General features: G+C 43.0%; 4 protein-coding genes and 1 non-coding gene across 5 annotated transcripts; 2 read left to right on the top strand and 3 right to left on the bottom strand.

Moving 5' to 3' along the window:
- Positions 1-6,604: 6,604 nt before the first annotated feature.
- LOC136129137 (histone H3.1) lies at positions 6,605-7,015 on the bottom strand. The gene has a single exon (XM_065885249.1). It carries the CDS (start codon positions 7,013-7,015, stop codon positions 6,605-6,607), a length of 411 nt encoding a protein of 136 aa, XP_065741321.1.
- Positions 7,016-8,548: 1,533 nt separating this feature from the next.
- LOC136128972 (histone H2A type 1-like) lies at positions 8,549-8,941 on the bottom strand. Its single transcript, XM_065885038.1, has one exon. The coding sequence runs from the start codon at positions 8,939-8,941 to the stop codon at positions 8,549-8,551; it is 393 nt and encodes a 130-aa protein (XP_065741110.1).
- Positions 8,942-9,337: 396 nt separating this feature from the next.
- LOC136128811 (histone H2B type 1-C/E/F/G/I-like) lies at positions 9,338-9,718 on the top strand. The gene has a single exon (XM_065884734.1). The coding sequence runs from the start codon at positions 9,338-9,340 to the stop codon at positions 9,716-9,718; it is 381 nt and encodes a 126-aa protein (XP_065740806.1).
- A 3,242-nt stretch (positions 9,719-12,960) lies between these two features.
- Positions 12,961-13,272, bottom strand: LOC136129346 (histone H4). The gene has a single exon (XM_065885570.1). It carries the CDS (start codon positions 13,270-13,272, stop codon positions 12,961-12,963), a length of 312 nt encoding a protein of 103 aa, XP_065741642.1.
- A 911-nt stretch (positions 13,273-14,183) lies between these two features.
- On the top strand, positions 14,184-14,255 carry TRNAM-CAU (transfer RNA methionine (anticodon CAU)). The gene has a single exon. It is a non-coding gene; the product is annotated as a tRNA-Met (tRNA).
- Positions 14,256-16,905: the final 2,650 nt, after the last annotated feature.

Here is a 16,905-nt window from a genome sequence, read left to right as displayed (position 1 = left end):
AGCACATAATAATGTATACAAATATAGGACAGTAATGAAATATGCTTAAAATTGAAGGGCTTTGAGGTTCACTACCTGGGCCGAAATTTGTTTTCACCATTTACTAGCCAGGTGACCTTGGGCATTATGCAGAATCACTCAGCATGCTTCCCCATCTGTAGAGATAATACAGTAACTCTTATAGGTGATTTGCTCAAGCATATTTAGTGTTGGGACTACCCCAGAACTCTGTTGTTTCAATGCTCTGTCTACCACTATCAGGAAAAAACAGAGGACTTGTGCATAGTGATTTTAGAAGATACACAGGTTTTCTGGAAAGAGAATTAGAGCAAGTGTGGATATCTGAGGTGACACATACATGATACTAACTTCAGGGCCCCAGTTCTGCACAGATACACTCTATAAACCTTCAGAGGCAGAGGCACACTGGCTGTTAACCTCTCCTTCCTGAGCCCTCAGAGACCTTGTTTCCCAACTTCCCTTGTAGTTGGGTGTGGCCTTCTTAGCCCACATAGCTGAGTTCTTAACAATGGAATGTAAATAAAAGTAAAGTTTGACATTTTCAGGTCTGGGGCGTAATAACCTCCCACGAAGACTTTCCAAGCTCTTTCCCCTCCCAAGACAAAAGTGTTTTAGAAACAAAAGAGGCCCAAAATAGAGTTATGTCATCAGACCAAGACTTAATTACAGTTTTGGCTTCCCCAGAAATGAAATCTTAAACTAGTCAAACAGGAATTGCCTGCTCAGCACCAGTCAGGTAATCAGCCGGACAGACCCCTGCCAACCCCTAAAGGAAAGCAACCTTGCAATAAGCTACCCACTTTTTTTCCTAGTGTAACTTCCCTGTTCCTGCTCCCTTCTGCCTAGAAAAATCTTTTATTTTGTACAGCTCCTCACAGCTCTCTTCTATCTGCTAGACTGGATGCTGCCTGATTCATGAATCACTGAATAAAGCCAATAAGCTCTTTAAAATTTACTCCATTGAATTTTATTTTTTAACATGGGAAAGCAATGTGTTTAGGATGATTGAGACACAGAGATAAAAGGGCACATGGGCTCCAGAACCACTGCTTGGAAGAAAGAGCTACTTGCTGATCTAGAACACCCTTTTTGGACCTCATAAAAGCAGAGAATAAACTTGCAATAAGCCGTAAGGTTGTCAACTGAAAAAATAATAATAACCTAAAAGTTGAAAATTATGTTATATTCAGCAGGTATATGGAGGACTTAAGCCCAGGAGACAGCCTCTCAGATAGCTCTGAGGGACTGGTCCTGAAGAGGTAAAGGAGGATCCAGGATATATAGGAGTTTTTGGAAAAAAAACAAAAAAAAACAACAACACAAAAAAGCACGTAGTTGGAAAGTCAAAAGATTACTGTTAAAGAAAACAGCCATCTCAAGTTAATGAAGCTAGCCCTTTTCTATATCTGGGAAGATGCAAGAGTCTGGACTCATTGAAATCATTCTTTTGATATATATGTAGCTTAACTATCTAGGGCCAGTATCCTGTTTTTCTCCATCCTGAATCCCCTCAGGGTGCACAGGCAGGGGCGGTTGCGGGAGCTGATGGCTTGATGGCCGCCACATCCTTAGTTTATTGATATGGCAGGTGACATTCCTTGTCCACAAGGTTTGGGGGTTTATCTTAATATACCCTCCACCAAGACAGGGTCCCAATCTCTATTTTCTAAAAGGAAGTTCTGTTACTTGCTGGATCTCAAACCTTGTAGAACCAGATAGCTAGCTACATTCTTTAGTTGGCAAAGGATAGAGGACATTTTCTTCCTCCCCGACAGTTTCAGTTATCTGGCAAAACCTGAAGGACACCAGTTTTCCATTCTTTCCTTGAACACTACTTATTAAAAATGAAAGTAATTAATAGTTTACACTCCGTAATGAAAATCCCTGCATTTGGACTGCAGTGTCTCCCAATAGGAAGGGTTCAGAAGAGATGTGATCTCTTAGTTCTGTGCCAAGACAAAGCTATAGCTCACGACCTGCAGCTGAGAACATGTAACACCTTTATCATAAATAAATAAATGTATTTTAATTTTGTTTTATTTTTAAAATCATGGGTTTGGCCATCAAATCATCACCATTTTGAAGGTTTTAATATAGAGTTCTATTAGCCATGAGCCAACAGATGAGCAGTTTTATTTATATTTGGGGACTTATCCATAATTATCCAATGTAATCTCAGAAAATTTACTTGTTAGAGTGTATAAAGCCTTTTTAGAAATATTACATTTGGATTCTCTTTTTTCTGAAAAGTAAAACGATGATGGTGATTATTTGGAACCTCAAAATATCTTACTTTTTATTTTAAATAAATTATCAAATAATTAATGGTCTTTCCTTAATGACTGGTATCCTTGAATCAGGCTGGCAGTCCCCCCTGGGATTAGTACTCATCTCTTCCTGTCCCGGCCTCAGTTTACCATCTGAATTGGGTGTGCTCAGGAAACTAGAACAATACTTTTGGGGGAAAAAAAAATGTGTAAAATCGCTGCTGAGCTTGAGACTTGAAACTCCAGTTTGAGAAAACAGAAGAGGAACCTGGTTCTATCTAGTTGGTTATCAGACCTGCGACCATCATTCCAAGTGATGCTCCCAACATAGGACCTTCGCAATCACGGTTTCTTCTCTGTGGAATGATCTTACAGATGTATGAAGACCCCTCTCCCTTCCAAGCTTCATGACACTGGCTTTCATGTCTCATCTCAGTTGTGAAATTTTCCCCACCCACCTTATTTAAAATGACGACTATCCACCACCCATCTCCCACTCTGTGGCAGTCCTTAATCCCCTTGGCCCGTTTTCTTTGTGTTTTCTTAATCCTCTTTACCTACCAAAAGACTGTTTATCTTTGTTTATTTTCTGCCTCCCACAATAATCGTCGGTGAGCTCCGCACAGTAGGATCTTTGCCATGTTACGCCTTGCTCTTTCCAACACCTACAACATTGTTGAGCACATAGTAAGCACTCAAAAAGTTTTTGATGAGTGGATGGATGGATGAAGTAAAATGGACATATGCACATAACACAAAATGTCCATCCATTCTCTAGTGATGGAGATAAAGTCCATGACAGTTTTATCCAAATGAACCCCTGTGAGAGGTAGTTCCCCTCACTATGCTTCCATTTCTTCGTCATCATATTTGAGCTGATAATGGCCCCCCCAACCCACAGAGTTATTGTGAGGATTAAATTAAATAATCCATATAGGCACTAAATTACAGACTTTGAATTGATAAAATCATGAATCTGGACAGTTCCCAAGGCCGGTATTGTTAACATCTCTACTTGGCAAATGACATAATAAAGACCAAGAGTGCTACATGGACCTTGCAACACAGGGGGCTTGTATTCAGCCAGAAGGTCACTACTGACTGACCCAGTGATAGAAAGCTGGATAGCTCACCACTGTTCCTGATACAAAAACCCCTTGCCTGGTTCCTGAAGACATTTGATTTTCAATTCAAATAAATCGTTTGTTACCTGAGGGTAAACAATTTGCCTGTGTCCATAAAACTAGTAAATGGAAGTACTATGCTATGAGTCACCTTTAATCCCAAATGTTTATATTTTATAAATGATTTTCTCTTTTCTCCCTAACTATAAATCCTCCGGGTCAGCTTCTATTTTCAAGGTTTCAAGGTTTGAATAGCACAAAATAAAGAAAAATGGGCCTTGATTTTTGTGCTGGAGCACAACTGAGACCACCTGAAAACAAAGCAGAACCTGATTAAATGAGAGAGAGGGACACAAAAACTCCTATGTGCAACTCCTCTCAAGACCTTCCATCTCACTCAGAGCAAAAGCCTAATTCCTTACCGTGACTTACAAGCCCCTGCATGATCTGGTTTCCTTTCATTTCTCTGCCATTATTTCCTCCTACAGCGCCCAGCCCACTCCACTCCACATAGCCCCCCCTGGCATCTCAACATTCCTCCTCCTCTTCCTCTTTTTTTTTTTATAATTTATTGATTGATTGATTTTTGGCTGCGTTGGGTCTTTGTTGCTGCATGCGGGCTTTCTCTAGCGGCGGCGAGCAGGGGCTACTTTTTTTGTTGCCGTGTGTGGGCTTCTCATTGCGGTGGCTTCTCTTGTTGCGGAGCACGGGCTCTAGGCGTGCGGGCTTCAATAGTTGTGACACGCAGGCTCAGTAGTTGCAGCACGCGGACTCAAGAGCGCAGGCTCAGTAGTAGTGGCACACAGGTTTACTTGCTCCGCAGCAGGTGGGATTTTCCCGGACCAGGGCTCGAACCCGCATTCCCTGCATTGGCAGGCGGATTCTTAACCACTGCGGCACTCACCAGGGAAGGCTCCCATTTTCTCTTTCCTCAACTTCTTCCTCACAACTCTTTGCTGAAATAACTACCTCCATACTGCCGTCTTCATTGGTCACCTTATCTAAATTTCAACTCCCCATGACAATCCTTATTCTTGCTTTATTGTTCTTCTCGCCATCTAACATATTACATATGATGCTGATTTATTGTCTATCCCAGGGTCAAATGTAAATTCCATGAGAGCAAAGAATCTCGTCTGTTTTGTTCTCCAAGTATATTCCCAGTGCACAGAACAGCATCTGGCACATTGTAAACTCAACAAATGTATGTGGAATAAATAAATTTAAAAAGTCATCAATGTTAAATGTTGTTTGTTGGGGGAGTAATCATGGCATCACAATTAGGTATTAAAGTAGATGTATATTAAAATGTTGAGAGAGGAAATGATATGATTTGCTTGACAATAATCAAGGTAGAAGAGGTATAAATTTGGCCAGTGTTGATGTTGAGGCTGGGTGAGGAGTACGTAGGGTCTGTTAAACTATTATCTCTACTTCCATATATTCTCAAATGTTGCATAATAAAAAAAAATATTTTTTAAGTTTTAAAAAATGAAACAATATCCAGGGTGGGAGGTGGGGAGATAAATTCCTAAGTAATTTTTTTTTTTTTAAAGGCTATGGAGAAAGGCCACCTGAAAGACCAAACAAGACCTTGTGCTAATCTGTACAGGAAAGCACAATGTGAAGACAGAGGTATCCACTCTCCAGGATGTTCCTCCTTGTAGCATCCCTGAAAACCTAGTCATGTCAACCACTGAAAGCAGCTACATTTCTCGATATAGACTCACATTAGCCCTGTCCTCAGAAACTGCTATAAAAGCCAAATACTATTTGATTCATTGCAGTGAGATAAACTGTCATCGAGCAAGCCAGAAAGTCCTCCTTTGGAACTACAAGGAAAGCCTGATTCAGTTAGGTAACTCCTTGCTAAGCCTGGAGTCCAACAGGAGCTAACCACAAGATTGGAATTTATTCAATATTTAGTCCTGGCCCTAGCTACCTATTGGAAGCACCTGAGTTTTAATAATTACTGTTGCCTGGGCCCACCTCATACAATTATAGTCATACTGATTGGACCCCAAGCAAAAATATTTTAATAAAAGCTCCAATGTGTAATGTGCAGTCACCACTGAGACCACTGATCCATAATGAAATCAGACTCTGGAGGCACCTTGTTACGTGCAACTGCTTGACAGAAATTTCATTCTATTACATAAATAAGTGTAGTTTGCAAATGCTTTCTCCTGGTAAGAGTTCAGACAGGCTGCTTTTCTTGATGAGACCAAAAACACCATTTAAAAAAATAGACTTCTTAATCTAGCGTTCTTAAGAATCACCTGGGGTGAACTGGGTACAACGTAGATTCTGACTCAGTAGACCTGGGTTGGGTCTGAATATCTACGTTTCTAGCAAATTCCCAAGTGATGTACATGCTGCTGGTGGTGGACCACACTTTTAGTAGTGAAACTGTAGAAGCCAGCAGGGTTCTCTGTCTTGGGTTCTGCTACCAATAAGTTTATTAGAAATCTTGACTGAGAGGTCTAATTTTTTTTTTATAGAAGTCTACTATCAGCAAAATAACGCCCTCACTGTTCTCTGTGTAAAAGGTCAAACATTTCACGGGAAAGCCAAAACTGTTTCACCTTTAACTTGGCAGAGATTGGAACTGAGCAAATTGAGGTCTCAGAGACATTAGAAAGCAACCACAAACGCTCTAGCTTCTCAATTGTCAATGCCCAAACATGTGGGAACACAGTTTTAGAATGGGTAAGCAGCAAATCCACACCCACCTTCACCCAAATTCAACCTTTTGTGGGTAAAGCAGCTCACCTTCCATACATAATCCACGTACTCCAATAACCCGACCTTCACATCACACCGATTACTGCCCCTTCCAAACTACCTAAAACACGGCTTATTCTATTGCCAAACCTACCAATCCCCCACTCCACCTGCATGTTTATATTACATTTCCCACGAGACAGCATTGAGGAAATTTTGCACATAACCTACGAATTGAAGGTATGCAAAGCTGCCAGAACTTAATTAACTGAAATAGTAAAGACACTTGTAAAGTTACACGACACTCCCAAAACAAGTTTACCCAGTAACTCATGAGGAAATTTCCACCTTAACACCCCAAACCAAAACTCTCCGAAACAGAACAGACTAAATGACAGCTACTTTAAAGAAAACGTGGGTGGCTCTTAGAAGAGCCTTTTTAGTTGGATTGAGACAGCTGAGGAAGCTTTACGCCCTCTCCCCGCGTATACGGCGGGCAAGCTGGATGTCCTTGGGCATGATGGTGACGCGCTTGGCGTGGATGGCACACAGGTTGGTGTCCTCGAAGAGCCCCACCAGGTAGGCCTCGCACGCCTCCTGCAGCGCCATCACGGCCGAACTCTGGAAGCGCAGGTCGGTCTTGAAGTCCTGCGCGATCTCGCGCACCAGGCGCTGGAACGGCAGCTTGCGGATCAGCAGTTCCGTGGACTTCTGGTAGCGGCGGATCTCGCGCAGGGCCACCGTGCCGGGCCGGTAGCGGTGCGGCTTCTTCACGCCGCCCGTGGCCGGCGCGCTCTTGCGAGCCGCCTTGGTGGCCAGCTGCTTGCGAGGCGCCTTTCCGCCAGTGGACTTCCGCGCAGTTTGTTTAGTTCGAGCCATCGCAAGAAACCAGACAAAAATAAACCAAATAGGCAAATAAGTAGGAAGAGGTCCCCTTTATATACACTCAGAAACGTTCCGATTGGCCTTGCGCTATTTCAAAAGGCCCGCGAAACAAAACCATTGGCTGAAGAGTCAACGCAGTGATTGGTGAAGAACTAGAGACTCTGATTGGATGAAATACTCCACATTTCGATCCCTCTTTTTGTTATACTCTGCGACCCAAAGGAACTAATTTTCTAATGTTCTAGTTCAGCGCATCTCACATTATAAGTAAGGAACCACTTGGGGATCGTGGACGATGCCAATTCTGATTCAAATCTATGTAATGGGGCCTAGAATTCCGAGGACTACGCTTTAAGAACAGATTTACTTGTATTCTTTTTCTTCCGTGGTTACTTTTTCTGAACTGAACTTAGATTCCCCTGGGCTGCCACTTCCTATCTCTACTGGGAAACCACGGGGAAAGCGACGGGCCGGGGACGACCAGCAAACAGTGCGCAACAAATGATTGACTTTCCTATGGTGGCCAAATGGGATTTTGCTTCAGTTTGTTCCAGCAGAAATTAGTTAAGGTAGCCGCCATCATGTTTAACTCTTCTTTTAGCCCAGTCAGCCAGTGTCTCAGAGATCTTTCTTTCTTGCTTAATTTCACTTTGAAACTGATTATTTTCTAGTTAGAATTGTACTATGCACCTGGTGTTTATTTCTCCAAGAAAACACTCCCTTCCTCTGTGAACATTTTTCATTCCAGAAAGGAGATCACGGTGCGATAACCTCAAGCACCACCAGAGCCAGTCCCAGGACCGCCGGACGCCATCTTTGATTTTGAAATTTTCCTGAAGTAAAAAAGAACGCAAAATTGCATTCTTACCTGCGACCCTATTTTCCACTCCTAGACTGTATAAGATAACTTCCTACTCTCTCAAGGGAGAGCACAGTCTTAAGGGCACTAGTCTGCTGTGGTCTCCATTGCCTGGCAAAGCAATGAAAGCTACTCTTTTCTACTTCCCCAAAACATTGTCGCCGCTTACTATTCGGCACGGGTGAACGGAGGCCGAGTTTCGGCAACAAGTTCAGAACTTGAAAAGCCCGCGCTGATCTGATCTGCCAGCCGTGCTTTCGTTTGGCTGTTTCAAACGTCTTAGTGACAATTCTAACCTACCACCCCCAGCCTGCCTTCTCGGCAGGATAGAAATGTTTCCCTTCTCGCTAAATAACCAAACTACCCCAGGTTTTTAAAACGTTACCAAAATTTGCTTCTTCACCACTACTTAAAGCCCTTGCTTACGGTACTAACCACTTTTTTGTAAAAGTTGTTTCCCTGAGTCACATTTCAATCAGTCCCGTTAGATAGCGAACATAACTTGCGATAATAAACTGTGGCGATTATCCAGAGGCTTTAACCGCGCGTAAGCTTCATAGACCCAGCCCAGGTTTAGTTACAAGCTTTTTTAAGTGTGAAAATGTGGACGGCTCTGAAAAGAGCCTTTGGGTAAAAAGTTATAGACACGCACTGATATTGGGATTGGTTCACTTGCCCTTGGCCTTGTGGTGGCTCTCGGTCTTCTTGGGCAGCAGTACAGCCTGGATATTGGGCAGGACGCCGCCCTGAGCGATGGTGACTTTGCCCAGCAGCTTGTTGAGCTCCTCGTCGTTGCGGATGGCCAACTGCAGGTGACGCGGGATGATACGCGTCTTCTTATTGTCGCGGGCCGCGTTGCCCGCCAACTCCAGGATCTCGGCCGTCAGGTACTCCAGCACTGCCGCCAGGTACACCGGAGCGCCGGCCCCGACCCGCTCGGCGTAGTTGCCCTTGCGGAGCAGGCGGTGCACACGTCCCACGGGGAACTGGAGCCCGGCGCGCGAAGAGCGGGTCTTAGCCTTGGCACGTACCTTACCGCCCTGTTTCCCCCGGCCAGACATGACGAAACACTAAAATCAAACAAAAACCAAAGAAAATGACCCTCCGAACACAAGAAACTAGACTATTATACTCTGCGGCGGTTTGGTAAAACAGCCTGTGCGATTGGCCGAACACAAACCTTAGCCAATCAAAAGCTAGTTCTAAAACAACAACGTTACTAATTTACATAGAGAGTTTGTAATTGAAAGGTCAAATTATGTAAGGTTGAGCTAAGGGAAGAGCCAATGAGACTTTGTAATAAAGAGCCTATCAGAGATTAGGATGCTGAAAGGACCAATCACAAATCGTAATTCTGCCATCTCTAATTTGCATACAGACCAAACAAATACTGAGGCCGGTTGCTCGTGGGCGTATTTGTTTCACGTTCGCTACCTGGTGGTTTTGTGGATCTTGCGATGCCTGAGCCAGCTAAGTCTGCTTCTGCTCCGAAGAAGGGCTCCAAAAAGGCGGTGGCCAAGGCCCAGAAAAAGGACGGCAAGAAGCGCAAGCGCAGTCGCAAGGAGAGCTACTCCGTGTATGTGTACAAGGTGTTGAAGCAGGTTCACCCGGATACCGGTATTTCCTCTAAAGCCATGGGTATCATGAATTCATTTGTCAACGACATCTTCGAGCGCATCGCGGGCGAGGCGTCGCGTCTGGCGCATTACAACAAACGCTCAACCATCACGTCCAGGGAGATCCAGACGGCCGTGCGCCTTTTGTTGCCCGGGGAGTTGGCCAAGCATGCCGTGTCCGAGGGCACCAAGGCTGTTACCAAGTACACCAGCTCCAAATAAGCTCGCTCCCTCTCCAGTAACTCAAGGCTCTTTTAAGAGCCACCCACATTGTCTCTTAAGGGTCTGTAACTCCAGACTTCAAAATTATATTTATGTATGACCTAGGAAAGAGAAAAAGATCTGAAAGCTTTGGAAAGTTACTCTTTGGTAAGAGACGTTTGCCTTTGTAAGAGAAATACCTCTTTTGTATGGGTGTCTCTTACTCTACCAGGAAGAGGAAGATGGCCAAATCTAGTTATCTATGGAAAAGCCCACAACCTACATCTGCATAACAACGTTACCCTTGTTTCCTGTGCTTTCACCTGGTTGCCCATCCCCATTGTTTTTAGTTTTTAGCTGAAGATGGTATTTAAGGTGGTAGCCGCAGCCATTTTGTAGATTTTGTTTTACTGGGGCTCTCCAATGTATACAGGAGATACATCGTTGTTACGTTTGGTTTTTCTTCTGTCAATCTGTCTTCTATCAGTTATTAAGCCAGCCAAAGAATCTAGAAGGGAAGAAGAAAAAAAAATTTCTTCCCTACATCTACACAGTGAGTTTTGTGAACATGAAATAAGTTACTATATTTTGAATGGTGCTTGTGAAGAAAATTCCCTAAACTCCACATATAATTAAGGCATTCATTTCTTGCTTTCCGAAGTTAATTTTAAGTACATTTTAAAATAATGTATTCTTGAAAACAAATAAGTATATTTGAGAAATGGATAAGCATGGTTTAAGGGGAAATCCCCCAGCATATGATATAGTCCCGACTGCCTCTTTGAATGTTAAATTTGAGCATCTTACTTAAACCCTCTGTGAGCATTTCTTTCTAAAATGGGAATAATAATTAGCAACTACTGTGTGGCACTGCTGGGGTGATCAATAAAAAAGCACAAGTAAAGTACTCAGGGTGGTGACTGCACAGAGAAGGTCTTCTAAAGTATTAGCTGTCGGCTAAAGCCTCTGGTTGAAGTGCTGGGAAGCTGCTCTTAGTCCTGCCCACTTTGGAGTCTCAGAATCTTGAAGCCATAAACAAGGCAGTAGGCCGGAAAGCCTACTAGCATTTAACACCAATTAGGATTCCTTGTCTGGCAGTGAGAACAATCCAAACCACTTCTAACAGTCCAAGCCCCTCTTTGAAACCAGTTCGTTCCCCTGAACTGTTCTGAGGACAACCTAGTGCCTGTGACTGTAAGTCTTCCCTGCCTTTGACGGCCAATTCATGCAACATGTGCCTTACTTTCCAAGGACTTTCTCATGCCTCACTAGGATTAGAGGTACCTCTTTTAATAAGGTGTTGGGTTATAAGGAAGGCCATATAAGAACTACTCACCTCCCTCCACCCAACCACAATACTTCCTTTCTGCATCCAGACTTTCCTTCTTGGTCTTCCTTCCATTTGGAGCTTCACTTTCTCAATCTTTTTGCCCTCAAGCATCACTTATGAATAAAACCGTCTATGACCATATCATTTAAAATGTCACCTCCTTCCTCCACACTTTAATGCTTTTCCCAGCTTCAGTGGTCCTCATAGCACCATCTTACATACTGTTTTACCTGTTTTGTTTGTGCCCCCTCCAACAAAATATAAGCTCCATGAATATAGATATATTGTTTTGTTCACAGTTGTTCACTGCTATAATTCCATAGCATCAGACAGTGCCTGGTATATGCCATGTGCTCAATTTTGTTTGTTTATTAAATTAACATCGTCATATGAATTTGTTTCCTCAAACCAGTGCCTTAGCTCAAATAACATCTGATCCTTTTCATATTTAAGCACCAGAGCCCGTATCTTTAAAACAGATGAGATTCCAAATGACTGCATTGATTTCTGGCTCGCAAAGTATCACCCTACAAATTACTTGCAGGCCACAAGGAGGAAAAATCTGTTTTTACAAAGACACTAATCACCCTAAACCAGTAATTGATCTATCATATCGAATCTGGATAACCCCGACATCAAGTGCCTCTGATGTACAATAGTATTTACATACAATCATCTGTAACTGTTCCTTGACAAGAAAATTAACGTAATTTCAATCAAGTCTAGGGAAAATCACTTGTAGGGCATTCAGGGTACAGAAGTCAAGGAAAATAACCCCATCAGGAAACAAGCCAAAGCAAGACATCCTATAGGCCAGGTCTACAGCAAATCAATATCAAAAAACTAAATGAGATCAAGGAGGAGAGAAGAAAACTTGTAGATTAAAAGACCTGAGACCAAAAAAAGACAGAAACCTGAGACTGAAAAGGCGTGATTGGATCCTCCTAAGCAAACCAGATCTCTAAGACATTTTGGAGCATAACTGGGATTTGTTACTGTGAACCCAGTATTAGATATTAGGGAATCTGGTTTTAGTTTGGCAGTGATTATATGGGAGCTTTTTAAAAAAATAAAATAGTGCGTACTTAATTTGAGGTAAAATATACTGATGCCTGTGTAGCATTTTTTTAAAATCATGTCTACTTAACTGTAAAGCTTGGTGACATTTATGTTGTTCATTAAGTAACATACTTCCTATCGGCTTTTTAAAATTTTAACAGAAAGTCAGAATACAGTGTTCTCTATGACTAGCAACACGTGCTAGCTCTCCCCGCCTGTGCATTTTAATTTTACCCCCAAAGCACTGGTACAAGGGTTTTAAGTTTGCAGAGCCCAGCAGCAAGACCACACTCCAGCAGAGCTCAGGAGCGCGCCCCCGCGCAGGGGACGACCCGCCCCACTCGTAAATTCGCCTTTGTTCCGGGCCCCGCTTCCCGCCACGGGCGCGGGCTTTCTTTGTTCCTCGTCCTCGCCGCCATTTTGAGCACGGACCACAGGCGGGGGAAGGGAGCCTCGCATTACTACATCGGGGGCAGTGTAAGCCGACTTCTCTCCAGTATTCAAGCACTATGCATACACGATTCCAAACTTGAAATACACCGGAACTTAAGCGGAATCTTCCTAGGGAAAACAGTGCTCTGCGAGTTTCTTCACTGCCCCTCGAAACGTTAAAATGCTCAAACTTATACCCGAAACCACTTCCACAAAGCAGAAACATACACAAATCAGCCAACTTCTGCCCTCCTAAAATGTGAACTAGAAATTAAAAAGCACGAAAAATAGCTTTTGACTAATTAAAAGTAAATGAAGTACACCTCATAAAAAGCAAGGAAAAAGAACAGCAAAAAGTGCTAGCTCTTTCACCGAAACATTTGGGCGGCCCTGAAAAGGGCCTTTGGTAGTAAAAGATGTTAAATCGCTGAAAACGGGGGACCTAACCGCCGAAGCCGTAGAGGGTGCGGCCCTGGCGTTTGAGGGCGTACACTACGTCCATGGCGGTGACGGTCTTCCGCTTGGCGTGCTCCGTGTAAGTGACCGCGTCTCGGATCACATTCTCTAAGAACACCTTCAGTACCCCACGGGTCTCTTCATAAATCAGACCAGATATGCGCTTGACCCCACCTCGCCGGGCCAGACGCCGGATGGCGGGCTTGGTGATACCCTGGATGTTGTCGCGCAAAACCTTACGATGCCGCTTAGCGCCCCCCTTCCCTAATCCCTTACCACCTTTGCCTCGTCCAGACATGGTAATACTGCTCTGACAATTTTCAAAACAGCAGAGTAAACCCCGAGGCAATTCCCTTATATGAACGGGTTTCGGACCGAATTGAAGACTGAAAGCGCGGTCGCCCGCACTTCCCTTTAGCCCGCCGGCCCCTCTCCTCGCGGCCCAGTCTCGATGACGTCATGATGACTTAGTCCCCGCCCGCCGAATGTGTCCTTCACGAAGGAGTCTACAGCAGGTCTTCCGGCCCTAAGTGGGACTTCTAGGACCTATTTAACAGCTGCGTCAGACTAAAAATGTTAACTTTTTTTTTACTAATTATCTTTTGCTGTTTGGGATGCTTTGGAACGGTTGCTCAGGAGCCTTGGCCCACACGACTGGAACTGCTGCAACCGTCGCTGGAATGCGGAGCCCCGCTTTGCCCCCAAGTTTACGGTGCTTCCAGCATTACTCCTCCCTACAACAAAATCCCTTCAAACCGAACCCCCCGCTCCGGAGGACTTTAAAAACTGCAGGACTTCACCCTCTCCATTACGAAGCCAAGGGAAATCTGACCAAAAGGATTTTCTTCCCAAAGGCGAATACATGGTTGGTTAGTGATTCTGTGGTAGAATTCTCGCCCGCCGCGCGGACGCCCGTGTTCCTTTCCCTCTTGTTTTCGTTTCCTTCCCTGTTTACTAAAACCTGTAATTCTCATTTAATTATCTTAACCACCCCTCACCTCTGCGCCCAGTAACTTAACTCTGTTAATGTTTACTTTTCTACTCCTCGTCGTTTCCTCTGATTGTGGTAGCGATATTATTCCAGAGACTTGGCAACTTGTAGCCAAGGAATTGAAATAAATAGGCGCCTTCTTACATTTTATATATTTAGAGGCCAAGTCGCCTCTGAGTAGACTTAAGAGTATTATTAGGAAGCGTGTTCAGAGAGAGAGCAGAGTGGCGCAGCGGAAGCGTGCTGGGCCCATAACCCAGAGGTCGATGGATCGAAACCATCCTCTGCTATTTTCCTTCTGTAGTTAAAATTGTGTAACCTTGTTTCACAGTAAGGAAAAAAAATAAAATGGCGTCCCACCCTTTTTTTTTTTTTTAAATTCTGGAGCTAAAATGACTCCCTGAAAATAAACGTGAAACCGTTTAAGTGATTTCTTCTGGTTGCCAAAGTAACCGTGCTATTTTATCACGACAGTTCTCGTTGCCCTATGAAGCTGCGAAAATGCTGAATTAAACTGAGGGCAGGGGTGGAAGCCAAGATCTTGAGTTACATTTCCTTATATAACATAATTCGGAAAGCACTACTTTTAGGTAATTGTGGCCATGTGGTTAAGCTGATAGACTAGAAATCTCCTGGGCCATCCCGGCGCAGATTCTTTGCAACTACTAGAGTTTTAATCTTTGGAGTAAATAAGTAGCAGTTTGGGACAGAGTGCAGAGTTTGGGAGGCCGTGATTGTACTTTGACCTGAGAAAACCACTTCGGCGGCTACTGGTAAATGTGTCTCTACCCTCTACCTTGCTTTACAATCTCTAACAGAACTATTCTCTATGCTCATTTTTTAAATATATGTGTGGACTGTTTTATAGTTTTCTCTCTCTCAGAAAGGATTTCTATTCATATATTTATGTGTTAGATACTGTCCTAGGCGCTAAGAAGTAGCCTACAGTGTAGAAATGCTTTTAAACAAGTAAATACGTATGTATAGTACAAGTTGTTTCCCGGTAGCCCTATGACCACCCAGTAGTTGGTGATTCGCTGGAAGGAGTCACATGAATCAACATTTACCCAAGGTTAAGATTTATTACAGCAAAGGAAAAAGTGCAGACACACACAAAAAGATATACACAAGGAAATACTAGAGAAGGCTTTCTTGTCCTCCATCTTCAGGGATGGCACGGATGCTCTTTCTTGCTTGAGGAGAAAAGTCATGGAAAGCAACACACCAGTCATGGTCAAAAATTATTTTGGCTGGATTTCATTGACAATAATATTCTCAAAGATGGAGTCTTCAACAGACTGGATATATATGTATATATATATATATCCACTTCAACATGTATATTCACAATGTTATGTATGTATACATATAGAATCCTAATTTGACCACTCCAAACTTGGATGTTAAGTGCACAACTCAAACTTAACATGTCCAAACAGAACTTATCCTAACCCCACACACACCACCCCCAAAATGCTCCTTCCTCTCCTGTGGTGGTCCCCATCTCAGTAAATGGAAACTTGTTAAAGCAAAAAATCGTGGAGCTATGTATGACTTCTCTATTTCTCTCACACCCTCAATCCAATCAGCAAATCCTTCAAAACATATCCAGAATTCAACCACTTCTTACCACTTCCACCAACACTACCCATGATGGTTTAGCCACCATCTTCCTGCTTCCAGGAAGAGAGAAAGAGAGAAAACAAGTCCACGTTCAAATATTTTCAGGAGATAAGGATCTTTTTGTTAAATAATCTCCACCTTAAAGATAATCTCAAAATTCAAAAACATATGTATATGAGAAATTCAGCACATTTTTATTGAGCTCCTACTATTTGCCACGTTATTCCGTGGACAGGGAAGAAAGACTGTGTGAAAGGGCCTATTTCTGTACTCCAGAAAGCTGCTAATTTACTAGTCAAGAAAAGCCAAGACCTACCACAAATAAGCCAGGAAGGCCAATGCTCCCAGGGTCTAGAATTTAAGAAAATTAAGGAAATGCCTAATGTGTAGACTGATAATGTTGACATTATCTTCAAACGAGGTGCATGAGGTCACAGAGATTCACTGACAAGCTTAAAAGAAGCCATCCAAAATATAACTTTATATCACATCATTGGGCCAAGCCCTCTACCATACATTATAAATTCTATAAATATTTTGACCATAGAATGATTTTATTTTAACACGTTTTTGTGTTGACTCATCTATTAAATGTAAAAACTGTCACAATCAAAATTTTTGTAATTCTACCGTAGTGCTTATTTCTTAATATATGGAAGCCTCAAATAATAGTAATGGCACTGGACTCCCCTAAACCCTGAGAAACGCCAAAAAAAAAAAAAAAAAAAAAAAAAAGCATTCTCTTTTCAAACAGATAGAAATATACTGTGAAAAGTGCTTTGATGTCACGTTATGACAGTCAGGGAAAATACCAGAAAACATGGAAAAGGGGAAATTGTTATGCCTGGGGGCCTGCAGACATCCATGCCAGGTGACAAGAAAGACAATCGTGTAGATGCTGCCTTATGTAGTAAGACTGCCTTCTTACTGACAACCGTCCAGGCAGACATCCCAAGTACCTAGAGTTTGAAAATTGCGAGCGTGACTGAATATTAATAGGGAAGAAACTCTGAGTTCTCTTATTTAAAAATATCCCTCGATGCAGGCAATATGCAATATTTTGGCATCCTTTGGGTGCCATAAACTCCAGTTTTTCTGCTCGGGAGTCGTACAGTCAATGACTTTTCCCTCCATGGAGTACCCAAGACCGAAATAATTGTCAATTCTTACTCTTCACAAGGCCCTGCTCCTTGGCCCGAGATAACCCCCGTAATCTCGAGTTTCTATTTTTCCAATGACAGAGAGCGCCGGCGGCGTGGGGGCCATTGCCTTTTTGTCATTACGTAACTTTCACGACTCAGAACGGGGCAGAAAACT

The sequence above is a fragment of the Phocoena phocoena genome, chromosome 10, assembly GCF_963924675.1.
Source record: "Phocoena phocoena chromosome 10, mPhoPho1.1, whole genome shotgun sequence".
Lineage (NCBI taxonomy): Eukaryota > Metazoa > Chordata > Mammalia > Artiodactyla > Phocoenidae > Phocoena > Phocoena phocoena.
Note: the sequence above shows the minus strand (reverse complement) of the source record. Positions and strands in the feature narration are given on the sequence as shown.